General features: G+C 37.4%; 1 protein-coding gene across 4 annotated transcripts in view; it reads left to right on the top strand.

Moving 5' to 3' along the window:
• Positions 1-7,689, top strand: part of DMC1 (DNA meiotic recombinase 1) — a 46,885-nt gene extending 39,196 nt beyond the window's left edge. For 2 of the 4 annotated variants that reach the window (XM_077168828.1, XM_077168827.1), the window contains exons 13-14: positions 658-774; positions 6,286-7,689. In XM_077168828.1, the coding sequence (XP_077024943.1) occupies positions 658-774; positions 6,286-6,355 (187 nt within the window). In that variant the 3' untranslated portion in view covers positions 6,356-7,689. Of the gene's footprint in view, positions 1-657; positions 775-3,196; positions 3,315-6,285 lie in introns of all 4 variants that reach the window. The other 2 variants (XR_013179303.1, XM_077168829.1) reach the window with 2 other exon arrangements.
• The last annotated feature ends 8,546 nt before the right edge of the window (positions 7,690-16,235 follow it).

The following is a 16,235-nucleotide window of genomic DNA, read 5'->3' as shown; positions in this document are numbered from 1 at the left end:
AAATTTATAACCATTACCACAGTGAAGGCTTCGGACATATAGCTAATGAACAAGAAGAAAGTTCTCACTCTATCTTCAATCTCTCCCCATTTGCATTACATCCTGAAGAATGATTGGGTATGTCTTATTCATTAAACTATATCTCTATTGCCTAAAATAGTGCCTGGCACAAAGTAGACGGTTTTAATAACTATTTTTTGATAAATGAATGAATGAATGCATCCAGTCTTTGTATTTTGAAAAGAAGAAAAATTACATTAAATTCAGGAGTTATCCTAAGACAGTGAATAATGTTTTATGTGTGTTTCTCAATAGTCATTTCTTTTTTTTTTTTGACATGGGTAGGCACCAGAAATCGAACCCAGGTCTCCGTCATGGCAGGCAAGAACTCTGCCACTGAATCACTGTCGCAAGACCCAGTCACTTCTTTTTAACAAAACATGAACTATTTATCATAGGAATCTCAGATGGAAGCCTGAGCTAGTTGACAATAGGGTATATAGCTGCTCCAACCCCTTGTAAACAAGCCTCTGCTTGTTTAGAACACACTCCTCCCCAATCCCCCACCATCTCTCCACAGAAAGGTTGCCTTATAATCACAGATATCACTATATATAGCCATAGTGATGAAATCTGAAAAGGTGTTTATTAATTCAGCTTCCAGGCAGACCCCAAAAAACCCATTGGGGGACACATTCTGGCTCATGCTTCAACAACAAGAATAAGTTTAAGAAAGGGACGAGGAGAACTGAGAATTGCCAAGATTTATGACAGGTAAATATTTTCTTATTTCTTTTTCTTCATCAGATTCTCATGCATATAGCATTATTAAACAGAATTGACCCTCCTGAAAGGATGTAATTTTACCACTGAGAGATGTTATATGTTTGAATTTCCTTCTCAAAAGTTACTCAATTCATTGGGAAGTCCCTACTATGTGCTAGGTACTAGGGATTCAGGATTCTGTTGACAAATAGATTTGGTCCCTAGCTTAGAGTGACACTAGATAATAAAAAAATTAATTCCAATTAAAGTGTAGTAAGGGCAGGAGAAGTATGGCATGTGAAAATATATTCTACTTCTTTTGTTTTACGTGGTTAGCTCTGTTTGCTTTCCAAGTTTCCGTTTAAACGTCACTTCCTCAGGAAACAATTCCCTGACCTTTGCAGTCTAGGCTACACCCTATATTACACCCTAATTATTTCATAGTACTTTTTCTATTTAATTAAGAATTATTCATTTAACAATTTTTTTTTACAGAGAATCTACTACATGTCAGTTGTTCTAGGTTCTAGGAATAAAGCAGTAAACAAAACCAAGCAATAAGTTCCTGCCCTCCTGTAGCTTACATTCTGTTGGTAATAATTTATATAGCATATGTCATTCCCTCTAGACAGTAAATTCCCTGAATTAAGGACACTATCTCCTTGCTCACAACTGTGTTCCCAGCACCTGGGACATTGCAGATGTGCAGTATTTGTGACTGATGAACCAACCCTGGAAAACAAATCAAAGATTTGTCATAACTCTTACTCTACGTAAGGAAAAGTAGCCAAAAAGAAACAAGATGAGCTCTTAATCTTTTTTTTCTATGAAATCACAGCACTTATCATTCATTGTCATTGAATAAATAGTAAATAATCATTGGTTTTTATTCAGACCACTTTGCTTTTCGTCACCTGTCCTTGCAGGAGACTATAAGACATAAATAGTGTTTTTTATAAAGCTTCAGCAATTCCTAGAAATTTGCTATAAATGTTCTTTGTTGAATTAAGAAACAACGATATTGTTCTATCTTGTTACTAAACTTTTTTGGTCTATATCTTGGACAAATTACTGTGTTTAGGATTTTCCCAAACACTTTTCATTCTGAATTGTAATTGACTCCCTGTACGTCTGCCCCCGGCATCTCACATGGTACGTGGCACATACTAGGTACTTGATAACTACCTTTTGAGTTAACAAATAAGGAGAAGCCTCCATCTATATATTCACTTATTTGTGTATTTCAATGAGTTCTCCAAACCTTCAGGAACAGACAATTCCTGCTGTTCTTTCAGTTTTAAGAGACTATCAGACTTTGCAGATTCAATAAAGGAAAATTAAAGTAAGTTATTATATAGATGGTAGTTATGCCAGATTTCCACAAATTTGAATAAAAACAGCAAAATTAAATCAAAGTTTAAAAATATCAGAACTTAATTTATTATACAACACATATTCATTTCTTTCTAGACCCTAAAGATTTCTTACAAACAATTCTCCTTAATTTTAGAAAAAAAAAATTTGGTAGAGAAAATGATGATGCTAATACTGATAGCTAACACTTACCGAGTGGCTACTATGTGCCAGGCCCAGCTCCAAGTACTATATGTATATAATTACATGTGACTTCAACCTAAGATGCAGAGGTTATAATCCCCATTTTACACGTGAGGAAACCCAGGCCCCAACCAGTTAGATAACCACTGTCCCTTTACAGTCTGTTTTAAACCCAGAAACCAGAGGGATCTTTTGTGAGACATAAGTCAAGTTATATCTCTTCTCTACTTAAAACTTCCAGTGGCTCCCCAACTCAACTCAGAGTAAATGCCCAAATCTCTGCAGTAGCTTACAGGGCACCTTTCCTCCTCCTCTCCCTGCTTCTCACTGTACCTCAAATTCAGTGGGTTCCTTGAGGTTCTAAAAACATGCCAGGCCACTCCTATCTTAGGGCCTTTGCACTTATTATTCCCACTGCCTGGAACAGTCTCCCCCCATCTTATCAGTTATCTCCTTCAAGTTTTTTTTATCAATGTTACCTTTTTAATAATGCCTGCTCTGGCATCCCTATTTAAAATTGCAACTAACCCCTTCCCAATGCCCACATTCTTTTTTTCTTTTTTTTTAATATTTTTACTGTAAAACCTTAACAAACATACAAACATTCTTGACATACAAACATTCTATACATGGTCTGCAATCAGTGGCTCACATTATCATTACATAGTTGTGTATTCATCACCATGATCATTTTTTTGAGCATTTGCATCACTCCAGAAAAAAAAATAAAAAAAGAAAAAACTCATACATGCCATACCGCTTACCCCTCCCTCTCATTGACTGTAAGTATTTCAATCTACTCAATTTAAAATACCTTTGTTCCTCCTATTATTTATTTTTATCCATATTTTTTCCTCATCTGTCCATACCCTAGATAAAAGGAGCATCAGTCACAAGGTTATCACAATCGCACAGTCACATTGTAGAAGCTATATCATTATACAATCATCTTCAAGAAACATGGCTACTGGAACACAGCTCTACAGTTTCAGGTACTTCCCTCTAGCCACTCCAATACACCATAAACTAAAAAGGGGATATTTATATACTGCATAAGAATAACCTCCAGGATAACCTCTCAAGTGTTTGAAATCTCTCAGCCACTCACACTTTATTTTATCTCATTTCTCTTTTCCCCATTTTGGTCTAGAAAGTTTTCTCAATCCTTTGATGCTGGGTCCTGGCTTATCCCAGGATTTCTGTCCCACATTGCCAGGGAGATTTACACCCCTGGGAGTCATGTCCCATGTAGGGGCCAATGCCTGCATTCTGATCTCCTTTACCCTGCTCTATTTTTTTTCTTTCCCCATAGCACTTATAATTTTCTAATATATTGCATAATATATTTATTATTCCACTATTTATTTTCTATTTCTCCTGTCCCCAAACATAAGTTCCACAAGGAAAGGAATCTTCATCTAGTTTCTTCACTTACAGATCTCAAGTGCCTACAACCAGGATATAGTAGATGTTCAATAAATATTTTCTTAACAAATACGTGAGTGTACTTACCCTAAATCACACAATGAATAAAGGATCAGAGTCTATGTTGTTTGACTCTAGAGTCTACACTCTTAATCACAACTATTTCTAGTTTATTGAGGATGAGTTATGTAGCATAGTCAAGGCTAGCCTATTTTAGCTACTCCCATGGCTTCAACTACTACCTTTAAAGAGATGTAAAAGAAAGACCTTTCTTATTAAAAGAAAACATAAAATACCCAGAAGAATTTCCTGGTGTGTAGGGGTGACTAAAAAAGGACTGCTCCCATAATTTCTCCTGGCCCTCAAGTGTACATTAGACCCTCTTTAAAACTTTGAGTGAGCAAATAAAAACCTCATTTATTTAATTCCACTTAGCATATCTGGGATCAGAGGACATTAAAAACAAAAAACGCTATTGAATTCAATGGACAACAAATTTTAAATAATTACAAAAAAAGGAAAAGACATGCAAATGGTTAATTTTCTGATTGAAATTAAGACAAAAAAAAACTATTTCAATTTTGCCCATTTCTTGTTTGGCTTTCTTCTTTCTCAACTCTTGTCTATCTCTATATGAGTTTTCATTTTACTTCCTGTCATATGTAACCGACCATTTGAGTATTTTCATCACAGCCAAAAGATTATTTTCTAATTCCACTTAAGCCTTTTTATTTAACTACAGTTTTGGTTGATCAGCAAGACCTACTTTATTTACAGTCCATTTGCCATCTTCAGGGGAGACCCTGATTGCAATTTCCTGAGGAATGTAACCTTACCCATAGTGTGCTCAAAATGTACTGCCTCATCTCCACCCCACCCCACCCCCCAAAAAACAAACAGACCAAAATAGAAAACGAACTTTGAGAGGCAATCTATCTAGTGGTTAGGAATATGAGTTTTGGAGTCAGATACCTTGGTCTAATCTGGCATCTTCACTTCCCAGCAATATGACCTTAAGCAGATTACTTCTGTGAACCTCAATCTTCTCATTTGAAAATGTGGATAATAGTACATACTTGACAGGTTGTCATAAAGCAACCTTATATATAAGGTTGCTTATATATAATATATTATATATATATATATATTATATTGCTTATATATAAGGGAGACTAACACATAGTAATTAGTAAATACTTAATAAATGGTAGCTATTAAATTTACTATGCAGTCACCATAATTTGGACATAAAAGCAGCTAGCACAGAGTTTTTATAATAGATTCTTTCCCTCATGGTCATTCATCATCCCCTTTCTTAGTCTTACTTTTACTGGAGTTTTAGATTTCATTTCCAACTACTTATAGAACTTCTCTACATAAATGTCACACAGGTATCTCAAACTCAACATATCTAAACCTAACTTCTCATTCCTCCTCTCTTCTGTGTACACAGAACCAGTTTTCTAGTCCTTTTTCTTTTTTTTTTTTTTTTGTAACAGTTACGCTCCACCTGGAATACCCCCATTTCTGCCTCCTCAAAAGCCTCTTCAATTATTGCCTATGAAGACTTTCCAAATCAACCTAGCCAGGCATAATGGTCTCCCTTCTTTAAAGTTTTATAACATAAACGTTGTAGTTTGTATTAAAGTTTATACTGACTTGCTTATAGCATAATTACAAATACATAATAATTACAAAAAAAGGAAAAGACATGCAAATGGTTAAGTTTCTGATTGAAATTAAGACAAAATTCTTAATTTTGTCTCTACTCCTCTACTCCTTCAGAGTTGTAGAATAAATTAAAGAATAAGACTTAAAAGAAAATATAATCGTGGCTCATATACAAATATGAAATGTCAAAGATATTGTCATTAATTAATGATAGAACCAATAAGATTTAAAACTGGACCAAAGGGAAAATCTAAGTACCACACTTAGGTAGTCAAATAAGGAATGTTAAAATGGATTCTAAATAGATCAAAAACAGGCAAAAACAGATTAACATCACAGGGCAATAATCACACCATTTACATTTCTATGGAGAAGGATAATTTTCATTATGTATGGTTTGCTACAACTTATATAAAATAGTTCAAAGACAATAAAAGGCATACAGCCCTGTGGAATTGGACAGCCTTTATTTTCCATTGAAGATATTCAGTTCTCTTTTAGTCCATTCCAAAGTCTGTCAGTTTTCCCTTACTTTGGCCATAGAGATTCAGATAAGTCCCTAAGAGTCCCCAGCAAGGCATTTGCTTCGCACTATACTGAAAGAACACCCAGTTGTCAGTTCTGCCTATTTCCAAGTTTGGGGTAATTTTTCTTGACATTCAGAACCTTATATATAGAATTTGCTCAACAAATGTTTGTGAGGGTTGATAATACTTGTAGGTAAATTCTGAAGTCCACATTTAGCTGTACCAACTCTCAGATGTCTCTGGAGACTCAGACTGATGGGAGCATGATGCCTGTGACATGAATATAGTATTTATAGAAGTAGAGCTTTTTATAAACTTCTGTTCCTTTGTATTTTGTTAGCCCTGAGATGCCTGAAAATGAAGCCACCTTCGCAATAACTGCTGGAGGAATTGGGGATGCCAAGGAGTAGGTGGTGAATTGATGCAAATTGCTTATTAGGAGCTGAAAAAATGGAAAAGCAGTCTCAAGTTTCAGATCTTGAAATAACAGTTTTTTTTTTCACATGCTATTAAAGGAAAGTCAGTGAAAGACATTTAAATCATATATTTATCTTTAAAGTCCCAAATTTATAACTATACATTGTATGTCAATTTAGAAACATATATATCTATATATGTATGTATATGAATGAATAAACCTATTAAAAGCTATTTGGGATGCAGGAGACCTGGGTTCAATTCCCAGACCATGCAACCAAAAAAATAAGCTATTTGGGAATGGATACATGATTCCCTCACTTTAACTTTTCAAAATGAGCCACTGAAGGAAAGGAATGTCAAAGAACTCATCAGTGTCCTGTTCTGCCCCAGACTTCCCTTCTAACACTTTTCTGGGGTTATATTCCACTGACTTACAGAAGCGTATATGCTTCCAAAGGAGGGAGAACCTTAAATTAGAGAGGAATGTTTTAAGAACAAACAAAAGCGTTCTTTTTATTTATTATACCAAACTATATATTAACCTTTATAGCAACAGAAAAGAAACATTAAATTAAGCCAAATTTTAATCATTTGATTTTTTGACAAGTTGAAATTAGTTTAACAATGTATTTCTGATACACACATATTCTAGTAGTAAGATGAAAAGGAAGGTAATTAAGAACTTTGGGGTGATAAGGGTTTTGAGTTTTGCTTAGAGAATTCAAAGTCTTTAAAATATTAAAGTTAACTTAAATGTAAAATTTTTGAATACTAATTTAGAAATGTTTAAAACAATACTGTTTTTTTCTGATTGTTAAATAAAAATAAAATGCATGTATGATGAAAATATTTTAATTGAAATATTTACAAAGGCAGTGTTTATAGACTTCAAAAAGATTTAATTGTTTATGTTGCATCAACTTGTATGAAAATTCAGATATCGAAATTTACAAAAGGTATTTGCATATCCATTAAGTCACCCACTCAACAATTTTATATTGAAGGCTAAGTGCTGAAGAATGTACAAGGAAAGTATGGTTTCTGCCCTCAAAGAATATATATGCTAGTTAGGAGCATAGACTTATATGTATTAATGAAAGAATTAGAGAATAATTGATTATATACTTAATTTGTCAGCAATGCGTTCTTGGATTGGCCTTTAAAGAGAAAATAGGATTCAAAAAACGAATACAGAAAAGTTAAACTGAGAGATAGCACATGCAAAGGTATAGAAACAAGGATTTGGAAACAAAGGGGAGACCAACCTAACAAGCAGAAATTGTTCACAATGCAGCTACTGGGAAATAAAAGTTTTTTAAAACCAAACCAAACAACCTGCTTCTCTGTATAAGGAGAAAATTTTTATTTTGCATCGTCATTTAAATGGCTTCTTTTAGTATGCAAATAGAAAACAAGTAAGCATCCTTTGCCCTGGGGAAGGGAAGGTTTTTTTACTCAACAAAACTGCACATCTTGAGATTCCCTGGTTTGCCAAGCTGTGGAGAGGGGGTGGAGCAATTTGCATAGGAACCCAGAGAACTTGGGAAGGAAATAAAACTTATGAAATTTGAAATTCAGAAAATCTTTCTGGTGGGCAGTGGGATTGGCAACCAGGTCAACACAAGGGCCTACCATTCTATAGAAGGGATGGTTTCAATATGGCATGTGGCTAAGATTGGAAACCTGGTCCAGCCACTCTGGCATGAACTGCTTTAGAAAACAGTGGCTGAGTTTGCAAATGTGAACTAAAAGCTGTAGCCCTGGGGCACCTTTGGGACAGCACTGCAGATGGTGCAGGTATCTGGGCCAGCAAGAGCATCACCCAGTGTTAAGATAATGTCCATTACAGAAATCCTAGAATGAGCTGAGATTCAGCATCAAGGGATTGAGAAAAACTCTAGAATGAGCTGAGACCCAGCATCAAGGGATTGGGAAAACCTTCTCGACCAAAAGGGGGAAGAGTGAAATGAGACAAAGTGTCAATGGCTGAGAGATTCCAAACAGAGTCGAGAGGTTATCCTGGAGGTTATTCTTATGCATTAAGTAGATATCACCTTGTTATCCAAGATGTAATGGAGAGACTGGAGGGAACTGCCTGAAAATGTAGAGCTGTGTTCCAGTAGCCATGTTTTTTGATGATGATTATATAATGATATAGCTTTCACAATGTGACTGTGTGATTCTGAAAAAAAAAAGATAATGTCCATTGAGCTTTTCTCATCCAGGGTTCAATTTTTCATCTGTGACCAAAGCATCAGGGCTTTCCAGTCCTCCTTCTCCACCTGACTGTAAAAACAGGCCTGGCCCCCAAATGTAAGGGAATGGGGGATAGGGGCTCAAGAAAGATTATACTGGTCAGGACTCTTGGTTGCAAGCCAGAGGAACTCCAATCATTAAGTACAAGAAAGGAAATTCTTTGACTCATGAAACAGAAACGTCCAAAAGTACAGCTGACTTCAGCCACAACTGGAGCCACCATCGGGATTTGGTCTACCTGCCTCATCTCCAGCCACGCTTATTTCCATATTGCTACTGTTCTCACATAGGCCAATTGTAGACCTAGGCTTACACCCCACCAAGTTAGAGTACGCACTAGAAAATGTATGCCTTTTTCCTGAAAGATGATTCATTCTGTGGCAATAAACAAAGCCCACCAAATAAGAATGAGAAGCTATTTATTCAAAGCTTGCTGTAGCAAAGGACTCAGCAAACATTTGTGCTCTCCGTTGAGAATAAATAAAGTTAAGTAGCGGAGTGGGAAAACTTTATAATGGAAAAAAAGGGAAGGCGTCAGGTATTCTCTGATGGTAGGTTGTTGCCATCCGGAAGCTGGAGGCAGGCTAATTAGAGGGGGTTCATCTTCTGATTAGTTTGGGAGCATGTTTGGCTTCCTCCGATTGGTCCTGAGTTGAAAGTCCTTGACTCATTATTTTAAGCCAATTGCTGCAGAGACTGTAGTTTGGTTTTCTGGTCTGGTTGCTGCAGAGATTTGTGGATCAGATTTCTGTTGTCATTGGTGGTCTGGTCATTGGCTATTTGTATATTCAGTCTGTTAACTCATTATATATGTGTATATATATATATTATGTACAAGGCACTGTTGCAGCTGCTGGGGATACAGCAGCGAATAAATCCTACCAAGTCTTTAGCTTAATGGCGTTTACAATTTAGTGGGAGGAAGCAAATATAGTAATTAACAAATAATATGTTCTTTAATATCAAGTTGTAAAAAATGTTTTGAAAAAAATAAAGCAGAAAGCATATTGAAATTTTAAGTTGGGAGATGCTGCTATAGACAAGATGGACAAGGAAGGATTCTCTGTTAAGAGAACACTAGATACAAGCTATAAAAGGGTGCATATATGCATGTCTTTATTGCCAAGGAATTTAGCATGCATAGTCTCTGCCCTTTGAAACTGGGGATGAAGGGAATTTTGCTATTAGAATAAAAAAATCATAGTTAGTCACATTTTCAATTCTAAACTGATCTGACATCACAGATGAATTTACCAGATAAACTGAAATGTATCCCAAGGCAAGACAAAAATAAACTTACCAGATGGAGAGTTTACAAATTGAATATCAGATGGGAAATGTCTTTTTCTCTAATACTGAGCAAGTCATTACCCACCCCACTCAGTATATTGCTCAGAGAGTGATTGCAGTGAATTAAGACAGGTGAGAGTTCCGCAGGAGCAAAAGGGGAAATAAGCTAAAATCCATGATCTGTTCAGAGGAAAAGACTCTTCTACTCATTTGTGAGAAGAACTGTGAAACTAGAGGAAATGTTGCTGATTCTGTTGATGTTTCTGGTGCTTTTTCAAATACAACTATTCCCATTTTAAAACATACCAATGACATCTGAGGGCATTTAGAATAAAATTCAAACTCTTCTCCTGGACCTACAAAACATTACATGATCTGGCCCCTGCCATCTCTTGACCTCATCTCCTATCACTCTTCCCCACACTTTCTTGCTCTGATCACACTGCCCTTCTTTCTGTTCCTTCAACACACCTAAGATTTTACCCACATCAGAACCTTTATCCTTGTTCCCCCACCTGGAACATTCTGCCCCAATATCTTCCCTTCTTATGCTAGGTACTAGGCTTAGTACTTTAAGTGTGTTTCCTTTACTTCTCATGACAACCTTGTGAAGTAGATATCATTATTATCCCATTATTATAATAATAGTTTTTATTAAATGCATTTTGCATTGAGGAAACTGAAGACAGATAATATAATTAGTTTGCCCAAAGTCATACAGCTAGCAAATAGCAGACTCTAAAGCCCATATTCTTAACCACTATATTCTCAAAGCACATAAAAGTGATAGTTCAGGAAAAGTTTTCTGGTAGAGACCTGGGAAATGGATGAAGGAAATAACATTGGCATGGGGAGGATAATCAGGAAACAATTTTAATAATTCCATTGTGAGGTGATAGAAGATGAGACTAAGGTAGTATCAATGAAATGGATATTTCAAAATGTGAGATTGAATATAAAGAGAGGAGGATCTCTATGTGGGACATGACTCCTAGGGGTGAAAATCTCCCTGGCAACGTGGGACAGAAATCCTAGAATGAGCTGGAACTCAGCATCAAGGGATTGAGAAAACCTTCTTGACTGAAAGGAGGAAGAGAGAAATAAGACAAAATATACTGTCAGTGGTTGAGAGACTTCAAACAGAGTGGAGAGGTTACCCTAAATGTTATTCTTATGCATTATATAGATACCCCTTTTCAGTTAATGGTCTGTTTGAGTGGCTATGGGAAGTACCTGAAACTGTAGAGCTGTTCTCCAGTAACCTAGTTTCTTGAAGATGATTGTATAAAGATATAATGTTTACAATGTGAAAATCTTGTGTCTGATGTTCCCGTTATCTAGGGTATGGACAGACGAGTAAAAAATATGAATTAAAAAAATAAATAATAGGAGGAATAAAGTTTAAAATATGTTGGGTAGATGGAAATACTAGTGTCAATGAGAGGGAGGGATAAGGGGTATGGTATGTATGAGTTGTTTTTTTTTATTTCTCGAGTGATGCAAATGTTTTAAAAAATGATCATGTTATGAATATACTACTATGTGATGATACTGTGAGCCACTGATTGTACACCATGTATGAAATGTTTGTATGTTAAGAATATTTGTGTTTGTATGTTGTTTTGTCAATAAAATTGTTTTTAAAAAAAAGAGAGGAGGAAAAGGCAAAGTCACAGGTAACTATTAACGTTCTCTAGCCTCTGAGGGTTTTGTTTGTATCACGAACAGGAATGAGGAGGTGTCATATAGAAATTGGAGCTTTTACCAGAGAAGATCAGTAAGAATCAGGTACTGTGAGGAAGGGTCAAACACCAGGATGCAAAAGACACACTCTGAAGTCATTACCAGCCAAACTCAGAAACATGGGAGTCAAGATCTGGGGAAAATATGGTATCTTTATTTAGAAAATGAAGAGGTTGAAGTGACTTTCCTGTTCAATTATTCTTTAAGAAAGCCAAGCAATCAGAATAGGGTGGCCAGGTCAAAAATTGGAAGTATCATAGACCAAACTCATATCATAGACCAAACTCACAGATTAGAGAAAAGGGAAAACCTTCAGGGAGAGGAGAAGGTTTGGGTCCTTAAACATCACAGTGCACTCAATTGAGTCTCCTTCTCTGGACCTTGGCTTATTGGATGTAATGGATGTATATCATTTTTTGGTTACACAGTTTTCACTTCTTTACTATAATAACAGCCTGATTTTCTTGTAGAGAGTTATCCTCCCCCAAATTATGTTAACTATCCCAAGACTTTGGATACTGAGTGAGAATGGCAAGGATAAAAACATGGGTTAGAGACCATTCGTGCATGCAATGGCGGCAGGGTAGCAGGGCTGGCAGCAATGGTGGTGAACTGAGCAGGCTGTTCCTGCTGCCAGACTGCAGGTGTCTGATTCCTAGACTGAAGACTTGGTCAGCATCCTGTCCATTCCCAGGCTGGTTCTCCAGCCTCCTGCCAATTCAGTGACCCTTATAACCTTGCAACAAATTCCCCTTTTTTTCCAGTTAGCCAGAGTTGGATTCTATAACTTGCAGGCCAGTACCTCCAACCAAGAAACCCAAAGGGTGACTCCCAAATGCCACTTCAGGGGACTGGTGAAAGGGAAGCCAGGAAGGTGTTTTGCCTAATTCTCAGGTGGGAGATTCCTCACTTTTCATACTCTTATACCAGCCTTAAATATTTTAAAAGGAAAGTTGCTAAGAAATTGTTAGTTGTGAGTTTATTTGGCTGAATATAAGAGAAAAAAAAATAACAGTGTCTTAAACAAAATTGACATTTGTTTTTCTCAAATGTCAAGAAAAAGAAATCTGTAGCTAGATTGCCCAGAATTGCTATGGTGGCTCTACTTTGTCATCAGGAGCGCAGGCTTCTATCTTTCTGCCTGACCATCTTAGCTCTTGGTTTCCATCTTCAAGGTCACCTTATGGGCTAAGATGGCGGCTGGAAATCTAACCAGAGAAACCAAGTTGAGGGGAAAAAGGCAGAAGTACAAAAAAAGCTTCCTTCCCTCTGAGTCACCTACTGTGAAACAGCCCTCCCACACAACACTTCCACTTATATCTCATTGGTCTGAATTCAGTCACATGGTCACATCTGCATACAAAGAAGGTAGGAAAATACAGTCTTTTGCTCCAAACAGCAAGATGCCTAGCTAAAATTCAGAGTTCTGTTATTAAGGAGAAAAAGGAGAATGGTGGTTGGGGTAAGCAGTAGCAGTCTTTAAAAATCTTCTTTTACTTCCTCATCAATGACAAACTGATTGAAAGCCTATTATGTATTAGGTGAAGCATTTCAGATGTTATACTTGCACCGGAAAAGCGGTTGAAGACTGTAACAGTTAGAATGCTTTCAGCTGCAAGTAACAGAAAACCAATTCAAAGTAGCTTAAACAGTGAAGAACTAGACCATCTCACATAATAAGAAGTCCAGAAGTCAAGTAGCTCCATTGTGGGTTAACTTAGTAGCCCTGTGTGTCATCAAGGGTCTAGGCACTTTCCTTCTCTTCACTTTCCCATCTTCATTACTCTGACTGTGCTCTCCAAAAGCTCCCTTCATAGTCAAAAGATGGCTATGGCAGCTCCAGCTCACATGACATCACATCTAGACAAAGATGAGGCATTCTTTTAGGAGCAAGGAAATGGTTCCCAAAAGTCCTCCAATAGATTTCTCATTGATGGCCATTATTGAGACTCAAATCTCTTGCCTGTGCCAATCACTAGCAAAGGGAACTGGAACATCAGGATTGGCTGATCAGTATGGACACTCCTATATTGAAAACCAGGATGAGGGGTCTTAGTCTCCAGAAATCACATGGCCACAAAGAGAGAGATTGATGCTGGAACAAAACGGGGATTCTCTCAGAACAACAAAGAGTGAATTTGGGGTAGCTTACTGTTCTAATTTGCTAACTGCCAAAATGCAATATAACAGAAACAGAATGGCTTTTAAAAAGGGGAATTTAACAAGTTACAAATTTGCAGTTCTAAGACTGTGAAAGGTATCTTTCCAAATTAAAGCAATTCTATAGAAATGTCCAATCTAAGGCATCCAGGGAAAGATACCTTGGTTCAAGAAGGCTGATGACTTTCAGGGTTTCTCTCTCAGCTGGAAGGGCACATGGCAAAGTCTGCTAGCTTTCTCTTCCAGCTTCTTGTTTCATGAAGCTCCCTCAGGGGCGTTTTCCTTCATCTCCAAAAGGTTGCTGGCTGCATGGGTTCTCTTCGTGGCTCTCGTCATTCTGTCGTGGTTCTGCAGCTCTTTCCTCATTCTCAGAAAAAGGAACTCTCTCCAAAATGTCTCCTCTTTTATAGGATTCCAGTAAACTAATCAAGACCCACATAGAACGGGTGGAGACACATCTCCATCTAATCAAGTTTAATATCCACAACTGATTGAGTTACACCTCCATGGAGAAAACCTAATCAAGTTTCCAACCTATAGTACTGAATAGGGATTAGAAGAAATGGTTGCTCCCACAAAAGGATTAGGATTAAAACATGGCTTTTCTAGGGTACATAAATCCTCTCAAACCAGCACACTTACCATCACTATCTGTTACAGAAATACTGGACACATACTCAGACAGACAGAATGAGGTAGGAGGTACAAAGACTTGAACTTGAATGAATAAATGAGTGAATGATGTCAACAAGAGTTCAGAGATTGGAGTAGTCACCAACGACTAGCCTGGACTCTGTGGGTGTGTATTATTATGTACAACCACACAAATGCATAACACTGTGACAATATGGCTGGCAACAGCAACTGCTGCCCCTCAGGGTGTGTGCTGCTTCCTGTAGCTATGACCTTACCTTAAGACAATAAATCCTGCCCCAAACCCAGGCCCCATTGCCCTGAATGGCCATGCTCTTTTTTTTTTTTAACAGAGCAAAATATATTTTTAATGACCAAAAACTACTACTGGAAAACAAGGTAACTTATCCTTCTCTTTTGAAATCTTTTCTTTAATAAACCTTCCTCCCATTTCACTTCTGCTTTCTCTCCCTTCTTCATCTTGCAATTGTTGTCTGAATTCCTGCAGACTGCATGGGAGCCTGCTGAGTATGTGGGAGAGGACCCTGCTGCACAGCAGGCAGCTGGGTGTATCCCAGTTCCCCGCCCAGATTTCTGAGCAGGGAATTGGGCAGCCAGGGGCCTCTGTCTGCACTCATTTTCTCCTTCAAGAAATGTAGTTAAGAATATACCTACTTTGTGTGTTTATGATGATTATTGAAAAAGACAGCACTTGAAAGAACATATACTCACCCAACAAATGGAAGCCGTTTCTTACCATGTGCCACATGCTGCCGTGTGTGATTATTTGATATAATTGTTTGCCGTAATTACTCTCTAAGGGAATAGAGGCATGATAGATAAGTGTGCACAGAACATATATTGCTATAATTTTCCTTAGTTTTTTTTATAGAGCTACTATATATATATATATATTTAACTAGATATAATTTCCCGGGTTAGGACCTATAGCATGTACTTTTTTTTTTAATTTTTAACTTTTTATATTGAGATACTTTCAAATTTACAGGATAGTTACAAAAATACTACCAACCCCATTCAGAGAACTTCAGCATACCTCTGTTCCCCCAGATAACCAGATCCACCAAATGGCCCTGTTTTGACCACCTAATCTTACCCCTTTGGCAATAATTGATTGGATCAGGGACTAGGCAACACTGACCCAACAGCAGTCAATATATATATATATATATATAGGCTGACCAGCGGTCCAGGCTTATTTTCTGACTCAGAAAAGATAAGTTGGGCCAATTAGATTCCATTATTAGAACTCTGGAAATTGGAAATGAAGAGACTGAGCAAGTTAATAGAGCTGTAAGTTTGGAATGGGGGAGCCATCGGGGCCCACACAGATGCCCCAAAATAAGAGTAGAGATACTAAGTAAACAAGAGGCTGTCCTATCAGAAGAAGGGCCTTGGAGAAGACACACAGAGAGAAACAGAGAGCAGGCGCGCTCCTGAGTAAGCCTTGCCCTGGTCCCTGATGGCCTCTTGCCCACCAGGCTGACCTCTGCTTTAGTTCCTGTCCTTGGAGAGCCATGAAACCCATCTGGATCCTGCCTATAAACTTTCCTTTCCTTAAGCTGGCTTGAGTGGGCTTTTACATCCTACATTTCCCCTTTATCGCTCCTCACCCATTCTCTTAGTCTGTCATCCTTGCCCCCTCCAGTCTTTTCCACCCTTTTCAAACCAGGCTGCAGGAAGACTGGTATCCTGCCCACATCAAAGGCTCCTTCCTCAGTGTCTGCTGAATCAAATCCAAACTTTTTAACCTGGCATTCAAGGAAG

Source organism: Tamandua tetradactyla, chromosome 7 (assembly GCF_023851605.1).
Source record: "Tamandua tetradactyla isolate mTamTet1 chromosome 7, mTamTet1.pri, whole genome shotgun sequence".
Taxonomy (NCBI): domain Eukaryota; kingdom Metazoa; phylum Chordata; class Mammalia; order Pilosa; family Myrmecophagidae; genus Tamandua; species Tamandua tetradactyla.
The sequence above is the reverse complement of the archived record's forward strand: the minus strand, read 5'-3'. Positions and strand labels throughout refer to the sequence as shown.